Below are 17,266 nucleotides of genomic sequence, written 5' to 3' on the forward strand. Positions count from 1 at the left end.
TGTTGTATATCACCCTCTCCAACATCTTCCCGATGGTGTCTAAGAGACAAATGGGGGAGATATGAAGAGGGCACGCCGGGTGGTTTTTGGGGCTTCGGTAGCAACACCGGCTTCTGCCTTTTCCACTGGACGGGAAATACTTCTTCCGCCATACACGATTCGAATGTCCTTGCGAACCACCTTGGTCTGGCCTGGACCGCCACCTTCAGAGCCTTGTTCGGAATTCCATCCAATCCCGGAGCCTTGCTATCCCCAGTACATCCGCAGATTTCCCGAAGTTCCTCTTCGGTAACACCAGGGATCGAGAAGACGTCCTGCTGAGCTGCCAGTTAGGGTTCACTTTCATCCTGCTCCTGCTGCGGAAAAAGAGTTGTAATTATTTGCAACAAGAGCCGTGAGCATGTCACTTGAGGTGATTTTTGACCGCGGATCTTGTTCATTACAACTTGGTAGGCTATACCCCACAGATTCGTATTAGCCTCCATGCAGAGCTTCTGGTAGCATTCCCGCTTGCTTCTCCGTATGGTCTTCTTAAGGTCGCTTCGCAGATCCCTGTATTCCTCCTCACGCTCCTGCTGTTCCGGCCTTCCCCTTGTCCTCTGGGAAAATCTCCTCGCTCGAAGACAAGAGGGTATCAAGGCAGCGATCTCCTTGTTCCACCAGTAGTTTGGCCTCTTGCTGTGGTGCAAACGTCGTCGTGGCATCGTAGCGTCGCAAACTTCGGTTACACGCTGAGACAGCTGTGTGACTCTTTCCACCGGTGTTCCATCCGGATCATGGGCTCCCTCCAATGCCGCCATCAATGTCTCCTCCTCGAAAGCTCCGATAGACCAGCCAACCGCTTTAGCCTTTCTATCTCCAGAGCGTCGTTGATTGCTTCCTCGGGTTTTAATGCTGAGGAAGATGACCTGGTGGTCGGTGGGGGTGTAGTGCTCACTCACTTACCAAGTGGGGGGGAGGGCGGCGTTGATGGCCTGTCTTTCGCACGTCCAGAATGCGGATTGCAGATATATATATAAAATAAAGTTCACTTTTCGTTTCTAACTCCCTCTGTTGAAAGACTCCTCACTTGTAAAGGACTCCTAGGTGGGGTATCACTGAATGGATAGATGTAAACCACATGCCTTAAAATAATGTCGCCTACTCAAGGATCACTTAATAAATGTTACAATGTTTTTCTGATTATTTAGATAAAAGTTCTTTTGAAGAGAAAATGATGAAAATTCGATTACAAATATCGCTCTTCTGTCCTTAAAGTGGATTTATAAATATGTGTAAAGTGACATTAAAATATTTTTAAGTAACGACCACATCGTCAACTAAGAAAACTTAAGATCTTAAATTTTCAAAGGGAGAGCTTTAATCCTCGAAAGGAAAGCGTCAACCGCAACTGACTGGAATGGATATAAATTGCTAAACTCCGTCAAAGAACTGGAAGTATTATTAGTTAGCATCAGAAGGGCATTATAAGTAGCCTGAGAGTGAAAGTTGACACTGGAGCCGATACGCACAGCGAGGCCTGGGAAGCCGAGAAGCAAATGAGGATCTGCAGGATGATTATGCAAACAAAGTTACCACGAAATTAAAAGCAAGAAATTTGAGGAAGTTTCAAACGAGAGAGGGCAAATACCAACACGTTAGGAAGGGGACGACAATCGCCAGCCAGATAAATTTGTAGACTTGGATTTTAGGAATGCAAGAGGAAGTCGCTTTTTCAGTTGACATATTCAGCTCCTATGTATAAGATCCTTAACTATTCAAGTAAATATCTCCATATCTACTGCACATATTGTATATAATAATAAATAATTACTAAGTAATATGATTAAGTAAATTTAGATTAAATTTTAATTAAAAATTGTAACACACTTTCTTCAATTAGAAAGTTAAATAAAACACATAAAGTCAAAAGCCAAAAACTAGAATATCCAAGAAAATAAGTATACGCAAGTCCATAGAATTGTTTTGCCCCCTTTAGCACTAAACGATGCAGAGCGTTTTGAATGAAAAGCCTATCCAAAGTTTCATATTCATCTTCATATCTCATACAATTTACTATCAGAAATCTTATAATTCTTTCATTTTAGGCAAAATGGAACGGAACACCCTCCCATCTTCCACGCAAACACAGAAGGAAATCATCATCTTCAGGAATATACCTTCAAACGAATCACACCGTGCGATGTTTGCTCACAAATATTGCGAGGTATAAAAATAAAGTAACAACAAAACAAAAAACCATGAAATTAACAAAGTTCTTAAGAACCCAACAACAGGCATTTTAAGTAGCCCCCGCTACTCGGTCTCCCAAACTTTTTGCCTAACACTAAGTTTTCTGTGGTCACTCTCGCTTCTAGTAATTCCCCCGGAAAAATCCTTCATTTTTCATAAACGAGCTAATATATATTTACATTTTTCTCAGAAAAGGAAGTGAGGCGCTAATAACCAATCCTTCTCAGAAACTGCTGCGCAATGACCTCCAACTAAACCGTAGTGAAACTAACGAAAATTTTCCAAGTTGGGCAAAACGTTCACTGTAGTTTTCTTTAAAACTATTGATAGAAGGGAGAGCAAATTCGGCATGTTCTTCTTAGAAGAACAATAGAAGAATACCAGTACCAGTTCATCCAATAAAACTGCATTGGTAGAACCAGGCGGTTGATATATCCTAATTCGCTTATGTCTCCGACCAAAGCCAGGAGCACTTGTTTCTGCTACGTGAAGTTTACCTTGGAAATGCGTTGAGAAATTCCTCTTCGCCAATATATGTAAAGATTCTAGACTCCTGCAACGCATTGTGGGAAATAGTCCCCTCGCAACCGGCCCACCTAAATGTCACAAATTACATACTTCACAGTGACTGAACAAGCGAGGTTTAACATTCCTCCATCATTTGGAACATCAAATAGATAATTCAGTCGTTCATTCTTGCGTTGGTATAGATTCATTGAAATATTCCGGAGTGTGAACATGGTGGCTCTTATGCTATTTAGTAATCGATTCCTTTGCTTTGAAAAGGAGCTATTGGCTTCCCATCCTCCCATCACGAATAAGGTCAATTTTTTCCAGGACTCAACTGATTTATCTGTTTGGTCAGCTATCGTTTCTGAAAAAGCTGCACGCTATACGCTTTTCATCATTTCTTCTCTTTATCTTCAATTCGATGGGGTGACATTTGACCGTTAGCGTTATGATTTTGCGCTTTTCCATTCTATTCCACTTTTCTACGACGTCAATATGTCTGGGTATGCTCGGTTCGTCGAATTTATATATACGAAACCGACAGCATCCATAGCCGCTTTCGATCACGCCTCCCTACAGGGTAGAAGTGAGTCGCGAGGTGAGGCTCCTCAAAGTTACTGAGGCCCACCGTTAAGTAGATAGGTTCAGGACCAGTCTCTCCTAAAAAATTAGAGTACGCGATTTATATTGTCAATTCAGTGCAACTATCTAGGAGAAGTGAATCGTCTTAGTTTGGAACCTAAGAATACTACCCCTCTAAGGGGTCTTAAATGGGAGTGTTATAAACAAAAATTGATAAACTCAATACTGTCTGGCACACTAGTCCTAACTAGAACGATGCAGAGTGTCACAGACTTCTCCAATAATATAATAGAAACAGATCCAGACCATCAAATGGCTTATCTCATCGAATCGTGGCATATTTCTTCTTTTTGTTAATTATAAAATCGGGAGCTCGATTTATCCTTTATTCCACTAGGTCATACGAGGCAAGGTCTTCGATGTCGAATGTGTAAGATGAACTCACACAATCACTGCTCATCTAATCTACCGAAATGTCCAGATAGCCACAAGCCGATTTACAAGAAGAAAAGCTTCTATAAATCAATCAGAAAGGACAACTATGCAGACAGTAGTGGTAAGTGCATATAACTTCAATAATGTGTTAGCGTTTACAGCTAAAAATGTATTTTTTGAAAAATACAAATTTTCCAGAAGTGGACCAACCAGATAAGTTAGCACAGTTAGCAATGCGCATCAAAGGCCTTCAACAGGAACCTCACAGGAGACAAAGTGTAGCGCACAGAAGGATATCAGCAGAGAAGAATTCAACCTGCAATGTTGGAGATAGCAGTAAGTGCCTTTTGGAATATTTTGTTGCCACACAATCTTCTGCCTTAGGGTTATTATAGAGTATCCATTTTCCACCACTAGTCACAATGCAATGCCGCCAAGTCTGTAGAGAGAAAATCCCGGTTCGGGGTGAAAATTATGCTGGCCTACCCATTATCAATCCCTTTTCTCCGGAAGAAATCGGGGTTTTTCACCCCACTCTTGTCAGGCCTGGATGCCACCAGCACTGAAATGCAGCTCAACTGAAATGTCCAGCTAGGCTCGAGATTGTTGGGACTTGCGGTGAAACGGAAACTACCTCTATGAAAAAATGAAACCGCGAGATATTATTTACTTCATCATCATCAACGGCGCAACAATAGGTATCCGGTCTAGGCCTGCCTTAATAAGGAACTCCAGACACCTCGGTTTTGTGCCGAGATCCACCAATTCGATATCCCTAAAAGCTGTCTAACGTCCTGACCTACGCCATCGTTCCATCTCAGGCAGGGTCTGCCTCGTCTTCTTTTTCTGCCATAGATATTGCCCTTATAGACTTTGCGGGCTGGATCATCCTCATCCATATAGATTAAGTGACCCGCCCATCGCAACCTATTGAGCCGGATTTTATCCACAACCTGACGGTCATGATATCGCTCACAGATTTCGTCGTTATGTAGGCTAAGGAATCGTCCATCCAAAAATTCTCCGGAAGATTCTTCTCTCGAACGCGGTGAAGAGTTTGCAATTTTTCTTGCTAAGAACCCAAGTCTCCGAGGAATATATGAGGACTGGCAAGATCATTGTCTTGTGTAGTAAGAGCTTTGACCCTATGGTGAGACGTTTCGAGCAAAACAATTTTTGTAAGCTGAAATAGGCTCTGTTGGCTGGCTGTTATCGGTTGTGATTTTCGACCCCAGATAGGAGAAATTTTCAACGGTCTCAAAGTTGTAATCTCCTATCTTCATTGTTTTCGTTTGACCAGTGCGATTCGATGTTGTTCATTTTGTTGGTTTTGGTGCTGACGTTGCCACCATGTACTTCGTCTTGCGTTCATTGAGGTGCAGCCCAAGATCTCGCGCCGCCTGCTCTATCTGGACGAAGGCAGTTTGTACGTCTCGGGTGGTTCTTCGATATCGTCAACATAGGCCAGTAGTTGGGTGGACTTAAAGAGGATCGTACCCCTCGCATTTACCTCACCATCACGGATCACTTTCTGCAGGGTCAAGTTAAAGAGGACGCATGATAGGGCATCCCTTTGTCGTAGACCGTTGTTGATGTCGAATGGTCTTGAGAGTGCTTTTATCTGGCCGCGCACTTTGGTCAGGGTCAGCCTAGTCAGTTTTATTAGTTTCATCGGGATACCGAATTCTCTCATGGTCGTGTACAGTTTTACCCTGGCAATGCTATCATAGGCGGCTTTAAAGTCGATGAAGAGATGATGCAACTGATGGCCATATTCCAACAGTTTTTCAATCGCTTGCCGTAGAGAAAAAATCTGATCTGTTGCTGATTTGCCTGGAGTGAAGCCGCTTTGGTATGGGCCAATGGTGTTCTGGGCGTATGGGCCTATCCGGCCTAGCAAGATAAAGAAAAATATCTTATAGATGGTATTCAGCAACGTGATACCTCTATAATTACTGCACTGTGTGATATCTCCCTTTTTATGTATGAGACAGATAATGCCTCTTTGCCAATCGTCAGGCATTGATTCGCTGTCCCATACCTTAAGCATAAGTTGATGAACCACTTGGTGTAATTGGTCGCCTCCGTATTTAACCAATTCGGCTGTAATTCCATCGGCTCCTGGCTACTTTTAGCCCGATGAATTGCATAAACTGTTTCTCCTATACTTGGTGGGGGCAGTATTTGTCCGTCATTTTCAGTTTCAGGGACCTCCAACTCGCCGTTGTTCTGGTTGTTGAGTAGTTCATCAAAGTACTCAACCCATCACTCCAATACGCCCATTTTATCGGAAATCAGATTTCCCTCCTTGCCTTGGCAGGATGAACATCGAGGTATGTAAGGCTTCATCCTGCTGACTTGTTGATAAAACTTGTGCCCCTGGTGCGGTTACTCCCTGCACTTTTCGAGCTCACAGACCTATTGGTTCTCCCAGGCTTCCTTTTTCCGTCTGTGAAGTCTCTTCTCCGCTCGACGGAGTTCGTGATAAGTCTCCGCGCGCGCCTGCGTCCTTTGGGTATGCAGCATTACTCGGTATGCAGTATTCCTCCGTTCCGTTGCTAGCTTACATTCATCATCAAACCAGCCGTTCCTTTTTTTGCGACTGGGGTCAAGTATTTTTGTGGCCGTATCCATGATAACGTTCTTCAGGTGATGTGAAGATCATTTGTTGATGCATCCTCTCCGGGATCTCTGCTGACTGCGGTTATTGCGGCACCCATTTCCTTCTTATAGGTATTGCGGACGACTGTGTTGTGGATGGCTTCAGTGTTAACTCTCACTTGATTGTCAGAGGGGATTCTGCGTGGTGTTTTTATTTGAGCTTGGAGCACCATGCCAACGAGATAGTGGTCGGAGTCTATATTGGCCCCCTATATGTTCTGACATTCATCAAGGCTAAGAGGTGGCGGCATTCGATCAACACGTAGTCAATTTGGTTGAAAGTGATCCCGTCTGGAGAGGCCCACGTATGTTTGTGGACCGCTTTCCGCGCAAACCAGGTAGTTCCAACAACCATTTCCTGTGACAATGCTAATTGAATAATCCGAAGTCCGTTATCATTTGTATTTTGATGTAAGCTATGGGAGCCAACGTACCGCCTGAATACGGACTTCTTCCCTACTTGGCTGTTAAAAGCCCCAAGTATGATTTTGATGTCATATCTGGGGCAGGCTTCGAGGGTTCGTTCTACTGCCTCGTAGATGGTATCCTTCTCTGACTCTGCAGTCTCCTCTGTAGGGTTGTGAACGTTAATGAGGCTTATATTTCTAAATTTGCCTCGCAAGCGCAGAGTGCATAGCCGTTCGCTTATATTTTCAATGCCGATAACAGCAGGTTTCATTTTTTTGCTGACTAAGAATGTACTCCGAGCACATGGTTTACTGGATGGTGTATATGGTGTAGTGGCTCTTCTCCAGGAAACCGGTTCCTGTCGAACGCATCTCCTGTAACGCTGCTACATCAGCATTATATTGGAACAGGGCATGGGCTAGCTGCTTGTCGGCTTCATCTCTGTATAAGGAGCGCACGTTCCATGAGAAAATGCGCAAATCGTTATTTCTTTGTCGTTGTCGGGTTCGTCGTTGTGTAATCCGTCCAGTCCGAGGCTCCTGTTGGAGCTTCGTAACATCGATTTTCCGTGTAGGGTTGTCAGCCCCACCCAACCCCCAACCTGAAGAACCAGTTGGTACAATTTGTCCCGTTTTTAGGAGCGGCAGACTCACCTTCATCCTTCGCCGTCTGCTTTTCGTTAAGAAATAGCTCCCAGCGGTCACCACGTGGAGGTGGAGATAGGGTTTGGTAGTAGAGCTGTTGGTGTTGGTTCAGCAGGTGTTTCCCAGGTTTTATGCTCCATCTTGGGTTCCACGTTTCGCCCTGGGACCTACACTACCCTTTGACTACCACTCCGACGCTTAAAATCGACGTTCAACTCCTAAAGCTTCCCGAGTATTTGTTTTGGGGTGATGAGTTGATATAGTGCTAAGCGTCCAGTCCTGAAACTGCCCTGATACTACCCAATAGTTCTTTCGGCGTAGGGCTTCAGCTTGTTTTCCAGAATTCGGGTGAATACTCTGTAGGTGGAAATACTGCTCCTGTAATCATCGCATACCAATTTGTCGTCTTTTTGTAAATTGTTTGCTTTTTATCCGGATATCCCTATTCCTTCTTATTTGCTGGATAACTATGTAGACAACCTTTTTCACGCTTTTATTGCTGCCTTTCAAAAGCCCCGCGGGTGTATCATATACAGATATACTGTCTAAGGATTGTTTTTCCTATCTATTATTTCTTGATAATCCTCGTCAAAACAGTTCTTTTTTTCCCCAAGGCTCCATTCCTAGTCTTGCCTCCGTGATGGTTTTAGTAGCGTCCGATACTCTTGTCCGTGTGGTTGAGTATGGGTATTAATTTCTTTTCCTGAGTAGAAACATAGGCGATAGGTGGTATTCACTAAATAGGGATCAGAGTCGCAGTTTACTCTTCGATTAGTACGAATATTGAGGGTGCTAAAGGACCATCTTTTCTGAATAATCACATCCGATCGTAGATTAGACCATCTAAAGATGCCCGCCTAGAAAATACAACACCAAAACGCAACAATTTTCTGATTGCGCTCAACAATTTGCAAAGATTATGTCCTAATGAATATTTCCTATTTCTCCAGGTTTGGAGCCATCCGATAAGTTAGCACAGTTGGCACTGCGCATGAAACCAGAAGTACACAGAAGGCCGAGTGCACCGCCAAAGCAGAAGTCCGTTGACAATAACACAACCTTCAATGTGGAAGAAAGTGGTAATGAGTTATCAATCTCGAATCGAAATTATCACTGATATGTTCCCTCATATTACAGGACCAGCCCAACCGGATAAATTAGCCAACCTCGCAGTTCGCATTAAAGGACTCCAGCAAGAACCACATAGGAAGCAAAGCGTGCCGCGCAGAAGAGCTTCAGTTGACAGTAATGCATCCTATTCTAAAACAGAAAAGTTACAGGTTCCATTCTTTGATTCGATTTATGTAGTACATAAGTTGTAAGCTAGTGATGTTTTCTGTGTAAATACCGACCTTAATTGGCTCACTGACACCAGTATAGACGCCTGTCCAAATACATGCCTTTCTATCTCTTAAATACTCTATCACAAACATATTCAGATTCTAAAATATCATAATGTAATAAGAAGACTACATAAATACACTAAGAATGAGGATAAGTAAATTGAGCTTTTAAAGTCATTCTCACGATCTGCTAGAATTTCGATAGAATCATAAGGATCAAAATCAAATATCAATTAGAATCTAGAACTGGACCTCATTCTTTACAAAAACTTTATTCTCAAATTACTCATTTGCCATTCATACACAAAATGCAACTATATAGCCATTAGTACGCAGTGTTGCTCATATGGTACCCGAATTACAAATATCTTTCTATATTTTGCAGGATACTCCGTTAACAGGTTCATACGTAGCTTTATACGACTTCAAAGGAAGACACGATGACGAGATTGATTTGAGCGCTGGCTGCAAGGTAAATATATTTTTAAAAACTTCCTTTCCGAACGACTTTGATTCAAAAAATATAGACCCTCTGTATGTAAAGTGTGGTCCTTGTGAGGACATCATTATTTTCGGCTGGGCCATTTTGTTTTATGCTGTAACCTTACATGCTGATGTGTTAATAAACCCGTTTTGCCTAGCGGACAGACTAAAGCAATTGCGAAACATTCATGTATTTATGTATTGCTGTGAAACAGCTGTATGCATGCAGCTGGGATGGTTGTGTACAGCACGCCATGAGACTAGTTCGAAGGAAGTACCCTGGATGTTTTATATTTCCAAAATGATAATTGAATACAACGAAGAGAAAATAAATTAATAGTGCATACTCTACTCTCCAATTGAACTTGAAGACACGAACCCTCCACTCCAATAAAAATTCATAAAAAGTAGAATATACGTGGTGGTCTTCGTTTAGCAATGCGAAAGACATAAGGACGCCTTGTTCACTTATTACCGCCTCAAATGGTTATTATCGCTGTAGAAAGCAAGACCTACATCCGTCTACCTTTAAACTTATCAACAACTGCCGCTTTATTGTTCACTTCCCACGATAATGTAAGTAGAAAGGAACGCCAACAAGAAATTAATTTTAATTTAGATTGAGACAACAATTGACTTCACTCCCAAAAGCCAAACGTTGCGACATTGAACGCGAACGTGGTAAAAATGGCTATAAACTTCTCTATTTTGGTAGCCCACACACCTAATATGGTGTTGGCATTGCCATCTCAGAGGATTTCCGTGATGCCATTAAAGATGTCAAATGATTTGATAATCGGCTGATGAAGCTCACCATTATATCAGCTGATCACACTATTCACTTCTTCACCGCGTAAGCACCACAGACAGGGCGACCTGATGCCGAGAAAGATGCCTTCTGGCAACTTCTCGGCGACCTTAATGGTCCTGTGGATAAAAAGCCAGACGGTAACAGGTGCCAAGGGGGAAAGGGGTTCGGAGCGTGCAATGAGGGTGCCGAGCGTATATTCGATTTTGCGGGCACCCATGACCTTGTACTCATAAATACATGGTTCATCAAGCTATTATCTCATCTTCCAGCATTTTATAGTGGGAACAGTAAAACGCAAACCGACTATATTCTCATAAGACGCCGACATTTCACCACTGTCACTGATTGCAAAGCCGTTCCCTGTGAGACCATCGCACCTCAACATCGGTCATTGATTGCCGTCCTGCGAATTAAGCCACCGATAAAACAGCGTGAGAAACGCACTGGCCCGCGGCGCATTAAATGGTGGCGATTTGGTGAGAAGAAAAAAGAAACGATCTCACTCACACGATTACCGACCATTACGAATGTGGAAGAATCGTGGAACCAAATGAAAGACACGATCCACAAAGCGGCTTCTGCAGCCCTCGGGGTCACCAAGCTGGGCAACGGTACATCAACCGAGATACTTGGCTTTGTGATGACGATGTTGAAATGAAAATCCGTGAAAAAAAACGCCCCTGCCACAAATTTCTCGACGATAAAACGCCTGCTAATTGGCAAATTTATAAGAATGCCAACGGGGAAGCAAAGAAAGCAGTCGCTGTCATTCGAGCGAAACATTTCAAAAATCTTTACGATAAACTGGATACTCAGTATGGCGAGAGAGATCTGTATCGACTTGCTAAAAGTCGTAACGAACGTACACAGGATACAAAGCACTTCCGTTGCGTTAATGACAAGAACGGTACTTCGCTTACCAACCGTCGAGCCGCAACGGATAGGTGGCGAGGATACTTCGAGCAGATTTCAACTGAAGAATTTGCTCATCCTCCACTTCCACAATCATTGCCGATATTTGGACCAAGTCGACCTATCAGCGCAACGTATTCACGAAATCATTGAAATAACCGTAAATCAAGCCGGATTTGTAAAAAACTGCGGAACTACTGACGCAATATACGCTGCGCGGTTACTCGTGGAGAAACACCGTGAGAAACATCGCCCTCTTTACATTGCATTTCTGGATCTAGAGAAAGCGTTTGACCGTGTGCCACACGAAGTCATCTGGCATGCTTTACGACAACACTTAGTGCCAAAAGAACTCGTGCGCTGGGTTCAATTGCTCTACCACGATTCGAAAAGTTCGTTTGAAGTATGGCGGATATATCAAAACCGCTTCGTGTCTCTGTTGTTATTCATCAAAAAAGCGCCCTCCCACCACTCCTCTTTGTTCTTGTTATGGACACCGTCACACGGGATATCCAACGTCCAGCGCTCTACACACTGCTTTATGCATATGATGTCTTCCTAGCATCTGATGGCAAAAATTGTAATGGTATGGTAATGGAGACAAAGATGTTGCGTTGGACTAGTGGCGTAACCCGTTTTGATCACATCCGAAATGAGGATATCCGCGATCGTTATGGGGTTGCATCGATCGTGGAAAAATTGCCAGAGAAGCGTCTTCGATGGTATGGTCAAACATTCGTGCTAACGAGAATTCACTTGCCAAGTTTGGTCTGAACATCGAAGTCGATGGTAAACGACCAAAAGGCAGGCCGAAACAACGGTGGCTTGGTACGCTGGATCATCCTCATCATCATCAACAGCGCAACAACCGGTATCCGGTTTAGGCCTGCCTTAATAAGGAACTCCAAACAGCCCGATTTTGCGCCGAGGTCCACCAATTCGATATCCCCGCGTCCTGACCTACGCCATCGCTCCATCTTAGGCAGGGTCTGCCTCGTCTTCTTTTTCTACCATAGATATTGCCCTTATAGACTTTCCGGGTGGAATCATCCTCATCCATACGGATTAAATGACCCGCCCACCGCAACCTATTGAGCCGGATTTTATTCGGTCATTATCCGGTCATGCTATCGGTCATAGATTTCGTCATTGTGTATGTTACGGAATCGTCCATCCTCATGTAGGGGGCCAAAAATTATTCGGAGAATTCTTTTCTCGAACGCATCCAAGAGTTCGAAATTTTTTTTGCTAAGAACCCAAGTTTCCGAGGAATAAATGAGGACTGGCAAGATCATAGTCTTGTACAGTAAGAGCTTTCACCCCATGGTGAGACGATTCAAAGTGGAACAGTATTTGTAAGCTGAAATAGACTCTGTTGGCTGACAACAACCGTGCACGGATTTCATCATCGTAGCTGGATGGGGATTTCAAATGCCTCGAGATTGCACCCAGATGAGACATTCGATAGAGCCAAATGGCGAAACCGATCACGACGCGCTGACCCCGCTTGTGAACGGGACAAAGGCTTAAGAAAAAGAAGAAGAATGCAAATAAGAAAAGTGTGATGACCAGTTGGACTGGAAACCTAGATTTCGCTGGTGTTTTCCAAAGTCCACGAGTCGGTAACTCTAGTGAAAGTGTTTGAGTAGAGATAAGCGTGAAGAACGCCACCAATAACGAGAAGTTGGACTTTTCTTTGAATGCGTAGCATTTTACCCCATCATATGTCACTTTGATAATAGCTAGTTCTTTCTCCCTCCGTCCCTCCTGGGTAGACCACCCCTGATACACTCGCTGGTCACGCTGTCGAAAACTTTCTCGGAATCGATGAAGAGTAAATGGAGGGGAGATTAAAACTCCACACATTGCTCCACAATGATCCGTGGTCAGTAAAAAGAATCCAAAGTAAAAAAAACCCGCTCTTTGTCAATGAAGCTTTCGAGGTTTTCCTTAATACAGAATTATTTTAGCTGTTACCTGAACGGCAGCAGAAGGCAAGCAAATACCCCTCCAATTATCTCTCTCAAGATTTTATATTCCCAATATTTACGAATGAGAAGAAGCGACAATTCTGCGAAACCACATGGACTGTACATTTCTATAGTAAGCTAAGTCTTTAGCGTCCTCTAGGGGCGTAGCTGTCTCATCAGCAAAGGCACCTTTTATGGCGGTCTAATGCACATCAACATTTCCGGGTGGATTCTTTAGGTTTTCGGCTCAGTTCAATACCGAACGTCTGATACCGCTTGGCTTTCCAGAGTACAAAAGGAGAATGCCACAAAAGGAGGGGGATTATATCACTGGAATTCTCATTCAAATTCCAGAAAGCAAGCATGCAGGTCTCGATACCGTTATCGAGGAGCGTGCGCATATTCCAGAAACCAAGCATGATTCGTTTTCTGTGGCCAAAGGTCGTAGCCGTGAGGTCAATCCCTATCGGAGGTATTGTTAACGTTTCAGTAGCAGTAAAATTTTCAAGTTGCTAGCCCACAAATTTCTATCCCTTTTAGTTGTCTTTTACGACAAACAGGGAAGTCTTTGAATGTATTCCTAAGCCTCAACAATGTACGAAGAACTTAATAAAATAAAATAATATAAATAATAATGGAATTATATTTATTCCTTTTAAAAAATATCCACACTAAATTTAATTACTTCTACGATATATCTTTGTTTTCTTACAGATAACCATTACGGATGTTTCAAATCCAGACTGGTGGAAAGGAGAATATGATGACCGGTCCGGCTACTTTCCTTCAAAATATTGCTGCAAACTCAACCCTGGGGAGAAACCACTACAAGTCGTCCGCAAGGCTGATATCACACAAAAAGCGCGGGACGGAAATATTCGACTGTTGAGGGATCAAATTGTATTCCAGGTAAGTGCAGAATATGGACCTCTTTTCTAGAACTGCTTTACTCCCATCGGTACCCGCCTTTAGATAGGTGATGAGAACGAGGGATACACGATGATTCGTACCGCCAGTAATCAAAGAGGCTATTGTCCACTTAAACATCTCCGAGAAGTCGGCAGAGGAGACAGGAAGGACGAAAGATCGGATGTTTCAAGAGATGAACAAAGGGATCGCGTAGAAGAGCAACAAGAGGACACTCATTCTTTAGAAGACTCTGTGTGGGAACGGCTACGAGAGAATCAACTCAAAAGGATGAAGAATATCTGCGTTGGATATTGCCGCGAATTCGGAAGAAGTAAAAAATTAGCTTGTAAGCAATCGTTTAGCCTTAATCCTAATTGGTATACGGAAAATATATATGGTAACAAATCCATCGATTTAGATAGCGACTATCAATCAGATTCGTTCCGTTTAAAGAAATTCGACATTGCTCACGATGAACTTCCCATCGACGAAATCATCAAAAGTTGTTACATGCGAACGTCTCATAGTTGTAAGGATTTAAGATACCTCAATCCTCAAAGCTGTTGTGTTCGTGGGGGATATAAATGTGGGTCTAAACTCATAATCCCGAAATCGTACTCTCTCAATCTGAACAAGATAAATCCGTTCGATGAGATCGACTACTACCCCAAATATTTTGTTACTAAGAAGGATCTAACTTTAAATGCTGGTGATATTTCTCCTGAGAATTGCTTTCGGAATCAATGCTCAGCGTGCTTCAAGGGTCCAGTCACTTCGAGGTTTAGATGTCGAAAACAAACTGACCAGAACTATGTGCGCGGCAGACGGGACTACAAAGAAAATAAATTGGTGCGGTCTGGCTCCCAAAAGGAATTACCAAACACAGTATGCAACGCGCATTTTTGTGCAGTGTCAAACCCACATCGGGGATGTCCTTCCAACATGAAAATGCATTCACCGCACGACTTTGAGTGCAAGCTTTGTAGATATGCTGTTGTTCCGTCTGAGAAGAGTAGCAGGAATAGGGGCCAAATTGACTTTGATGTTGACTGGACGATCAAGCAAAGCAAATCTGCGATAGAGGTCAAACCTCCTGAAAAATATGATGAGTATAGCACTTCAGACTCCACGGGTGTTGATTTGGAAGACTTCAATTTCGATTTCGAGAAGTATTGGGAGGAGATTGAAAACGAATCAAGTCCGGTAGAGATGAAAGCTCAAAAGAAGTACTCCAAGAAAGGATACGAGGACAAAAGTAGTAAATCAAGGCACTATCGGGACGACTCGCGATCGATCTCCAAGTGTAGTGAAGTAGAAGGGGCCCAAATAAAGCAGGACCTGCTCAGCGGTATGCTCTCTCCTCCGAACAATGGGTACCGCCCTGCAAACTATCACTCCCGCTCGAAGTTCAGCGCGCCGTTCAGGCGATTCTCCTTCAAAGTATTCCCAAAATCCATCAACACCCATGACAACATTTACATGCAACGACATTGCAAACAAGACTACGCAGACCGACCGCTTAATTTGATAAATAATATTTTTTCTATATATAAACCGAACAAGTATTTACCTATGAATTGTTACCAGTTTAATAATGATAAGCCGTTTTTTCTAAAGAAAAGTGAATTTATGAACCACGTTTTACAATGCGAGGAGTCGCGTAATGAATACGTAACATCCATTAAGAGACCATTGATCGTGACCGCGGATCAACCACGTTTTGAGATTATTCCAAGAAAGACTGGACTTCGGGTTTCACCCTTGTATGATTCGGGCTATCCTCAAAGGAAGAGGCAATTTTTGAGGAGTACTGCACGGCCGTTGTCGTTTCATAATTAAAATGTAGTTTAGTGTGGAAATGAATAGTTGGCGGTGATGATTTGCTTCCAGAGATTTGATCTAGGGAGTTTTTGAATGTCATGATATTTTCACTGGAAGCAAATGGAGATTTTTCTCTGGTTCTTAAGGTTTCAGATCGCTGTCTATCTGTTTGTCGGAAACGGTTACACAACAGGAAACTTGGCGGATGGAGCACAAATATGTCATCACACTCAAGGCAGAGTTGAGTTACACTATTTCTTTCCTCCTCATTGAGCGTGTTCGATAACTCCATTACTTCTCTGAGCTTCTTCACTCTCATCAACCTAGACTGTTTTTGTAGTTTCGTTCCTAAATTATAAAGCTTAATGTTAATGACCTGATTTCAGGCAGTTGATGAATTCAAAAGGATTTTACCATCTAACGCAAGCCACTTCCACAATTCTTTTTCCCCTTGGGCCGAACACTATGTCTTTCTTAAGACCATCTGGGTTTCTACCTTGGACCGTGTGCACTAAAACCGCCTTCGAGTATGCTCCTTATACCTGCCCCATGCCTCCGTTTCCGACTCCGCTCCAACTTCACCAACTAAGCTCACCAATTCCCTATCATTTTCGTTAACTTTACAAAAAAAAAAACATCTACAACCCTATTTTTAAAAAAAACACCGATTTCTTCCACCATTTCGATACTTTAGCCTTTAATTCTTTCTTCGTAACCACTATCTGGTAGTTATTATCCGTTACAGCCAAACCCACGAAACACAATTTATTACGGCTTTCTTAAGCAAGAATTTTCTACCGTTTGTTCCATCGTACGCTAAATTCCCTTCAATTTTCACCAACTGGAAATGGTACCTAGGCAGCACCACATTCAACCGCATGGAAAGACTGCCGAAACCCTCCCACCTCCCTCTATTTCCTCACCATAGGCTATAACCCACTAAAACTCACTTGTTTATTTGCTTCTAATGCTATGTTCTCACTTAACGCTGATTGCTTAATTAAATTACTTTCTGCCCCTGTGTCCACAAGGAATAATAGAATCCTTTTCAAGTCCATGGGAACCTCAATGATGCACCTTCCCTCCAACTTCATCGGTCAAAATGCCCCCGTTCAGAACCTCAGATTCTATCTTCTCACTCTCAAAGGCATTGATTACTCGTTCGTTCTCAGCTTCAATTCCTCCAGACACTTAGGGAGACAATTGGACCAGTCATGATCTCACAAAAGACAGAAATCACAATGCAGCCTATGTTTATCGTGATGCGGTTTAAAAGAAAAAGAAACCTCTCGCTTTAACTGCTGAGACGTTCCCGAAAGCCTCCGCTGTGCACCCATACTTCCTACATTGAGTACAAAAAGGTTGAACAACCCACGCACAACACTCCACTCCTCTCAACTTCTTATAATTCTCTTCAATAAACCCAACTTCTGACTCCACCCCACTCAATGTCAATAAATTCCTTTTAAATAGGTGTAACCTCATGTTGTCATTCAGCATTCGCAGTTCGAAAGCAGCTGTCACTCCTTTTCGAACCATTCCTTC

The 17,266-nt window shown here is 42.9% G+C and overlaps 1 protein-coding gene across 3 annotated transcripts; it reads left to right on the forward strand.

The window, feature by feature from the left end:
* The first annotated feature begins 1,362 nt into the window (after positions 1–1,362).
* Positions 1,363–15,923, forward strand: LOC119646397. Of its 3 annotated transcripts, none has more exons than XR_005248733.1 (9): positions 1,363–2,206; positions 3,722–3,880; positions 3,958–4,095; positions 8,423–8,551; positions 8,610–8,752; positions 9,201–9,287; positions 13,706–13,900; positions 13,964–15,794; positions 15,826–15,886. XR_005248733.1 is itself a non-coding variant. In XM_038046841.1 (9 exons), the coding sequence occupies exons 3-9, from the start codon at positions 3,751–3,753 to the stop codon at positions 15,737–15,739; spliced, it is 2,598 nt and encodes an 865-aa protein (XP_037902769.1). In that variant the 5' UTR covers positions 1,363–1,761; positions 2,088–2,206; positions 3,722–3,750; the 3' UTR covers positions 15,740–15,923. The 3 variants fall into 3 exon arrangements, 2 of the variants coding, with proteins under 2 accessions (XP_037902769.1, XP_037902768.1); XM_038046841.1 differs by having other exon boundaries at positions 1,363–1,761; positions 2,088–2,206; positions 13,964–15,923; XM_038046840.1 differs by having other exon boundaries at positions 13,964–15,923.
* Positions 15,924–17,266: the final 1,343 nt, after the last annotated feature.

Source organism: Hermetia illucens, chromosome 1 (assembly GCF_905115235.1).
Source record: "Hermetia illucens chromosome 1, iHerIll2.2.curated.20191125, whole genome shotgun sequence".
NCBI classification, from domain to species: domain Eukaryota; kingdom Metazoa; phylum Arthropoda; class Insecta; order Diptera; family Stratiomyidae; genus Hermetia; species Hermetia illucens.

Bases quoted from the DNA above. Each gene is read 5' to 3' on its own strand.
- LOC119646397 (XM_038046840.1), top strand. From the start codon at position 3,751: ATGTGTAAGATGAACTCACACAATCACTGCTCATCTAATCTACCGAAA. The intron at 8,753-9,200 runs GTTCCATTCTTT...TATATTTTGCAG, and splicing joins CTAAAACAGAAAAGTTACAG to GATACTCCGTTAACAGGTTC. The intron at 13,901-13,963 runs GTAAGTGCAGAA...ACCCGCCTTTAG, and splicing joins GGGATCAAATTGTATTCCAG to ATAGGTGATGAGAACGAGGG.